This window comes from Sorex araneus, chromosome 5 (genome assembly GCF_027595985.1).
Source record: "Sorex araneus isolate mSorAra2 chromosome 5, mSorAra2.pri, whole genome shotgun sequence".
NCBI classification, from domain to species: domain Eukaryota; kingdom Metazoa; phylum Chordata; class Mammalia; order Eulipotyphla; family Soricidae; genus Sorex; species Sorex araneus.
In genome coordinates this window covers 22,541,475-22,548,938 of record NC_073306.1, presented here as the reverse complement: position 1 = coordinate 22,548,938, position 7,464 = coordinate 22,541,475, and the positions used below count along the sequence as shown (strand labels likewise).

At 57.1% G+C, this 7,464-nt stretch overlaps 1 protein-coding gene across 1 annotated transcript; it reads right to left on the bottom strand.

Annotated features, from left to right (window-relative positions):
* Positions 1-1,508: 1,508 nt before the first annotated feature.
* On the bottom strand, positions 1,509-6,189 carry CZIB (CXXC motif containing zinc binding protein). The gene is made up of 8 exons (XM_055139253.1): positions 6,118-6,189; positions 5,906-5,989; positions 5,203-5,259; positions 5,021-5,102; positions 4,808-4,839; positions 3,301-3,378; positions 2,540-2,605; positions 1,509-1,732 (listed from the first exon to the last, which is right to left on the bottom strand). The coding sequence occupies exons 1-8, from the start codon at positions 6,121-6,123 to the stop codon at positions 1,655-1,657; spliced, it is 483 nt and encodes a 160-aa protein (XP_054995228.1). The 5' UTR covers positions 6,124-6,189; the 3' UTR covers positions 1,509-1,654.
* Positions 6,190-7,464: the final 1,275 nt, after the last annotated feature.

The following is a 7,464-nucleotide window of genomic DNA, read 5'->3' as shown; positions in this document are numbered from 1 at the left end:
GGGGGTAGAGGGGTTGGGCCACTCCTGGCTTGGTGCTTGGGACTTGCTGTGCCCGAATCCGAACACAGGGCCTCACAAATGCAAGTGTTATAGTCTTTGAGCCACACACTGATCCGGGACATCTCCCCAGATGCTCTCCAGTGGGCTGGGGAGATAGTGCAAAGGGATGGAGTGTAGCTCTCGCAGGCTCAAAGCCTGAAAGCTTGGCTGGCTTAGTCGTGGAGGGCCCCAGGCACTGCTGGGTTGCCCCTAATCCACCTCCCACCTCCACACAGATCCTTTCCATGTTCCTGAGGGCTGAGCGAGGCTCCTTGTTGTGGCAGTCCTGCAGAACACGCTGCTCTCAGGACTTCGACTCCTCACTTCGTCTCATCTTTGTGCTGAACCCTGTGCTGCTCGGGTGGGGACCTTGAGAGCCCACGTCAAACCTGGGCCTCCCAGCATGCAGCTTGCCTGCTGAGCTGGTCTCTGGCCCAAACATCTCCTCACTTAGGAAATCTGCTCTCGCTCTTCCTGAGGTTGGAGGTAGTTCCTCTGTTCTAGACCTAGTATGCCAAGAATTTTTAATAGTTGTTTCCGTTGAATGGATGCTGAATTTTACTCATCATTTTCTGTATCTATTGATGTAATCTATGATTTCATCTGTTAGGATTACTTGGATTTGACTCCTGAAAGATGAGAGGGGGTGGAGGGAGGGAGAAGAAAGGAGAGACTGTGTTTGAGGCTGCGGGGGTGGGGGGGTTCCTGGCTGCAGAGGGAGGAAACCTCGGGTGGCTGCCAGATTGGGGAAGGGCACTGTCTACCATCCCTGGGCACAATCTACCCTGCTCGAATCCCGAGGAGCCCTTCCCAGTGCTCCACAGACTGCCTGGAGGAGGCACACCCTTTCCCAGTGGCTTTCTCAGAAAACCCAAAGAACTCCGGACTGCAGCAGAACACCGGACAAAGGGCTCTCACCGCAGGGTTTCCTGATGTACAAGAGCATGCGCTATAACCCCAGACCCCGGCCTCGAGGCAGAGCTATGGCCAAAGGGACAAAGCAGGGCCATCGGGAGGTGCTCCAGGTGCACAGACCAATGCTGTAGAGTGGTGGCCGCCCCAAGGGAGGGAGTGGGGCACAGCAAGTCAGGGGAGCCCCTCACTATCAGGGGTATTCTGTACAACCCGTGCCCCCACCCCAGACTGATCTCTGCAGGCCTCTCTGGCCCTGAACTACACGGGAACGTCAACCGACAGAGCCCACAGGGGTAATGCAGTGTCTGGGCACCAACTACTGGGCCTGCAGCGTCATTCCACTGGCTGGCTGCCCTGTATCCAGCAGACCCGCCCCTCTGAGGTGACTGCCAAGAATTGGCCAGCTTCAGAAGATGTGTGCTCCTGCGTACTTTGCAAACTGGATCAAGCGCAGGATTTATTTCCGTAGGAAGGCGCCAGGAAGCTGCCAAAGACACGCCACCGCATTCTTCTGTGTGAGGAGTGGCGACTCCCTGACCACCTCCACACGTTGGGGCAGCACAACCACAAGCTTTATTGTGGGAGCCAGTCTAGCATGCGGGCTCCGAGGACGCGCAAGGCTGCCAGGGGCAGAGGGAGGAGTGGTCCAGCCCCAGGTGCTTTTCTCAGTTCTTACAGGCAAGGGTGCAGGAAGTGGAGGTCAGCACTTCACAAACTGGTGGGTGACCTCATAGATTCCCACCGACTCCTGAGCTTTTTCGTCATAATCAGTCCAGTCCTGTGAAAGAGACAGTGGCATTAGCCGCGCGCCGTGGAGGGAGCAGCAGAACCGAGGGCCCGCTGAGGCTCTGGCTAGAAATTCTCAGACCCATTGTCCCAGAGCAGAGCCAGACTGCTCAGGTCTGAAGCTCCGTGCGTCCAGCTGTGTGACTGGGGCAAGTCATGTCTCTTCCCTGAGTCTCAGTTCTGTCCACTGAAAAAGGGGCGACCACCAACGTCACAGTGAGTAACTAGACAGAAAACCAGGCAGGGATGCATGGAAAGGCGCTCAGCACTGTGCTGGCACCTACAAGCTCAGTGCTCCGGAATGCTGGTTGGTTGGTTACGTGCTGTGCAAAACTGACGTTTTCTCCTTCCTTCCTGAGGCCATGTCACAAGACTTCCTTATCTTGGGCAGGAAGGTAGAAAAACAGCAGAATCTGGAATTCCGTCAAAGCCACCACAAACATGGGGCTGATGGACCCTCACGTCTGCTTAGGGGAACTCAGGGTTAGGTCCCTGCTGGGCCACTGGTCACGTTTTCCTCAACCCATTAATGTGCAACGTTGCTTGATACAAGGTTCTGTTTTGAAACATCTTATTTAATATATGTTGTTGAATCAAATGTTCTATTTGTGGTGAGCAATCCTGGAAGTCAGGCCGGAGTCTAGCTTAGCAAAGCTATGTTTAGCACAGCCCGTTTTCAGTATGGCACTTTGGCCTCCTAAGTACCCAAATCTCAGCAAAAACACATAAAGATGCAGTCAAGTTTGCACCCACAGACCCTGACACCCAGGGGGTACTTCCCACCAGGTCAGACCTGTACCTTCTCCTGCAGATTAATGTCACTGAAGGCCGTCCCGGATTCCACGCCTTCGGCAGCAAAGCCAGCCTGCAAGTGAAGGGAGGAGATGATGTTAGTCTCGGGGGAGACGGCACTGGAGGCCCAGCTACTGGGCTCACAGCATCAGACCACTGGGACAGAGATGCGGGAACAACTGTTGAGCTTCCTGGCAGTGGCTCAGGAACCAAGTGGTTCCCAGAGAGAAGAGCCCAGGCCCCAGGGCAGATGGCTGGGACAAGCCCTTCCACTACACTCAACTTTTTTTTTTGCAGTTACAGCATCAGGAATGTGGGAGCACTCAGTGACACGGGATGGTGTTGGGAATGGAACTCAAACACTGTTGCATGCGCTGAGCCGCATCCCTGGGCCCTTGACTTTCTGAAAAACCCCAGACAAGTCAGCCTCTTGCTGGACCTCAGTTTCCTTATCTGTGAAATGGGGTGGTGGACTCCCACTGCCTACTTCACACACGTGCTATGGGGTGACCTGCCCTAGGTTTAAACTGTCGCTCAAGAGCTGACTAACTGCAAGCCCCCAAATATCAGAGGTTCTTTACTCATTTGAAGAATAGATACCATGAGTTCCTGGGATCACTGTTGTTAAACAAGGAAACAAGAAGCGATGGGCCTGGCCTGGTGCTCAACACCCAGCAGGAGCTTGGTGCCAGCTCGGCAAGGAGGCGGCGGCTTCTGCCTCCTCCACGGGCCCTCCCCTAGGACACACACTTCCCAGGAGACACTCACCTGGGGCTGGAAATCCACTGGCTCCAGGCCCCGGCACTCAAACTCCACGATCGTCTTAAACTTCTCATTGTCTTCAGCCTGGAAAGACAGGAGGAGGCCCTAAGAATTACTCCCTGGTCCCTGCTCTACTGCCAACTGGGTCTGACTGCCCCGAAGGCCCAGGGCCTGGGGTCCACACATCTAGGAGATGGCCCTAGCACCTGCTTTCCATGACACCTGAACACGGATGCTGAGTAGTCTAGCTTCTGGGATTAGCCTGCCTGAATGTGACCCCAGAGCTCTGCCTCCCCTGGCCTCTGTGTCTAAACCCGCTAAATGGGTTCAGAAAATGGCTCCTGGGTGACTGTGAGGCTCTGAATTGTATATAAAGTGCCCAGCAGACACTTGACTTTGCTCAATAAAACTGAATTATCAGTGTCAAAACTATGACAAGAATGCCTTAAGCCAAAGTGTCTCCCGATGACCCAAATGGGCAAGTGAATTAGCTGCAGCCATCTGTACATTATCTGCTATGCAGGAAGGGGGCTCCAGGCCTTTGAATGGGGACGGCAGGCAGAAGGGACACTTCTCAGGCTGGCAGTATAGCTAGAAATTCATGCTGACTTGTGGGCTGGAACCCAACACCGGAGACACATTCATTCTCACAGCCCTTCGATGCAAAATCACTGCTCACCAGCCCTGGCCCTGAGGAGGCATTTCTCTGGTGGCCCTAGTTAATTTTGTTGGCTGGTTTGTCTCTTTCATTCGATTATGAGGGCCAAGACCTCATGAGATTTCTTCGACTTCAAAGGACAAAGGAGAGAATTTGGTGTACAGCACTTTCTTAGGAATATCAAAGGAGTGGAAGAATACAATCAGCTAGCCGAACCTTTCTTAAACAGACCCAAAGCACAGTCCCGCCCCATTCATCTGGTAGGCTGTGACGGGCAACCTAGTAGTACCATGGATGGCAACAAGGATGGGACGCACCATGCAACTGTCCCCCACACTTTCGACGATGACGGGATAGCCCCCAAAAACGGAGACATGGAAAGTGCTTGCCCAGGGACAGACTGAGCTGCCAGGTGCACCGGGAGGTCCGGCCACCATCAGAACTGTCATGTGGGGGGTGTGTGTGTGTGTGTGTGTGTGTGTGTGTGTGTGTGTGTGTGTGTGTGTGTGTGTGTGTGTGTGTGTGTGTGTGTGTGTGTGTGTGTGTGTGTGTGTGTGTGTCTGCGCGCAGAACTGTCATGTGGGGTGTGTGTGTGTGTGTGTGTGTGTGTGTGTGTGTGTGTGTGTGTGTGTGTGTGTGTGTGTGTGTGTCTGCGCGCGCGTGCCCAGGGACAGACTGAGCTGCCAGGTGCACCGCGCGCGCGGAGACTGAGGAGGACAGAGCAGATGGACAGAGCAGATGGAGGAGTGAATCCGTGAAGGAGGCCCCAGGCAGGCCACTCTGCCGCAGACAGGACTTAAGAGTTCAGGTGCCCTGGCTGCCGGCTCAGCTCTGCTCCCACGGTGGCTGACTTACATTGTACGGTTTGATGGTGCTGCTCAGAATCTCTGCAACGACAAAAAAAGGCAGTTGACCAGGGCTCATACTCTGTCCCCTGCCCCCAGACGTGACACTGGGAAGTCTGCGCAGAAGCTGGGCACCTCAGGTGGGGGTTACGCACAAGTTCACATGAGCACCAGGAAGCTGCGGGGCAGCCGGGCAGAGCTGGGCATTCCCGGTCTGACCTACCTATGGAGTTTTCCCTCGCACACAGCTTGCACTTCTGGACCATGGAGGCGCTGCCTCGGCCTCCCTTCAGGGCCACACTGTCCTGGCAAGGAGCAAACAATTAAGCTGGAGGGCTACAGCGGATGCACTCAGCACCCAGCTGAAGGGATCAGGTCGTGGGGAAGGGGGTGGGAAGCGGTTACCATCAGCCTAAGGTACTGCCACTTGTCGGAGACCTCGCCGCAGTTGCCACATTTCATCTGCGAAGGGAAGAGGAGCACGGGCAGAAGAGCACGGGCAGAGCACCTGTTCGATGCTGTAGGGCGCCTGCCTGGGGCTGTGAATGATGGTTGGCACCTCGCCTGCCCCTTCCCCAGTCTGCCCTGGGGCTCACTGTCCACGCGGCACAGGGGCTGGACTTTCAAGTCAGACCTCTTCTTAACCCCCCCACCTCCCCGAAAGGTGGCAGATTCAGATTGTTCTGAGTCCTCGAGGTCCAGAGAAAAGTGCTCGGCCCGCAGCTGTTCTCTCCCTCCGTCTCCACCGCTGGACTGGGCACTTCTCTGAAGCCCGAGCCCATCAACTCCTCAAGTGAGCCCCGGCACCACGTTTTAAAGTATTTAGGAAATAACAGCGGTGCGTGTGTGTGTGTGGGTGGGGGGGGGGGTCCTGATGAGGGGAGGGACCTGTCCAGCCCCCTCCCCCGGGGGCTCCCGGGCGACTGTCCCGAGGAAACGGGCCGAACCCCTCCGGGGCGGCTCAGCTGGGCGGCTCGTGGGCCACGGCACAGGTGACCCCGGGGGGCTGCAGGGAAGGGTCGGCCAGCAGGGGAGAAGGCAAGCACGGAGGGGGGGCGGGACCCCAGGCCCTTGCGGGCCGGCCGGTGGCCCCCGGGCCCCGCCGCACCTTCAGGAACCAGCGGAAGTCCTCGCCCACCGGCCGGAGGTTGGTCACGTTCTCCAGCGTGGCCTTGAGCTGCAGCGCGATCTTCTACGAGGGAAGGGCCGGCAAGAGGGGCTGCAGGGGCCGCGCGGGCACACCCCCGCCCCGCCGGCGCCAGGCCGCGCGCGCCGCCTGCCCGCCCGCACGCCCCCCGCTCCCGCCGCCGCGCGCCTCACCCCCATGCTGGCCCGGCTCCGCCCCGCGCCGCCACCGCGCTGCTTTCCGGCCCGTCGTGAACGCGGAGGGGGCGGGGCGGCGCTCGCGGGGCGGGGCCTGCCGCCGCCGCCGCCGCCGGGCGTGGGAACCTCTCCTCGCCCCCTCCCCGCGAGCTTCTGCCTCTCTCAACGATCACGTCCCCCCCCTCTCGTCCACGGCCCGCGCCGCTGTGTCAGGGCCCGACGCCCTTGTGTGCAAACGTCTTGTCTCCACGCTACCCCGAGTCCAGCTGCTCCCGCTGGCTCCCGCGGGGTTTCGGTCCCACAGCTGGAGACCGCTTGGGGCTGCGACCCCAGACCCTTCAGGGACCCGCGCAGTCAGCTGGACTTCGAGTGACCACATTACACGTCTGCATTACCCCGACTCGCTTGCTGCCCGAGTCCCTTTTTCTTTAGGCGGAGAGCCCGCATATGGGCGGCGAATTCCGCCCCAGAGGCAGGAGCCTTGCGGGGGTGGGGGTGGGGAGACGGGGACACAGGCGGGTCCCAAGCAGAGCCTCATCAGCCCTCAGTCCGTGACAGGCAGGGGCCCCAGCTCCTTCAAGCGCCCCAGTCTGTTGCACCTGCCGGTTACCTCACTGAAGATGGGCGGTTTAGAAACCCCCAAGTTCCCCCTGCAGGTCTCCCAGACTATCTGGGAGGCTCAGTTCTTTACAACTTCACATTCTGACTTGTCTTAAAATCCTGGATTTTAAATGGGTCACTGAGCAGAGGAATTGCACAACGGGCTTGAGCTTGCAGGGCACCCCCTCCCCACCGATCTTTGAGTACCAGCAACCCAGCACCATCAGATGTGACTTCAGGCCCAAATTAAATATATGGAATAGGTTAATGAAAAACACTTAGCCCGGCATCCTATCCCTTGTAATGTACTACACCGCTGTATTTGACCCCATATTGAAACAGCTGTACCTATAATAAGATCATTTCAGAAACACCCTCAATTTACTCAGTGTAGTACCTGACTGGACTGGAGCAACAGCACAGTGGGTAGGGCCTTTGACTGGCATGGGGCCAACCCGGATTCAATTCCTCCGTCCCTCTCCGAGAGCCCGGCAAGCTAGAGAGTATCCTGCCCACACAGCAGAGCCTGGCAAGCTACCCGTGGGGTATTTTACATGCCAAAAACAGTAACAAGTCTCACAATGGAGACGTTACTGGTGCCCGCTCAAGCAAATCGATGAGCAACAGGACAACAGTGCTACAGTAATACCTGAATTAAAAACTGGAAAGGAAATGGAAAAAGAATACAATACCATCCATTTCACACCACTGTCCTCAAATATCCAGTGTTCAAATTTCCTTAAT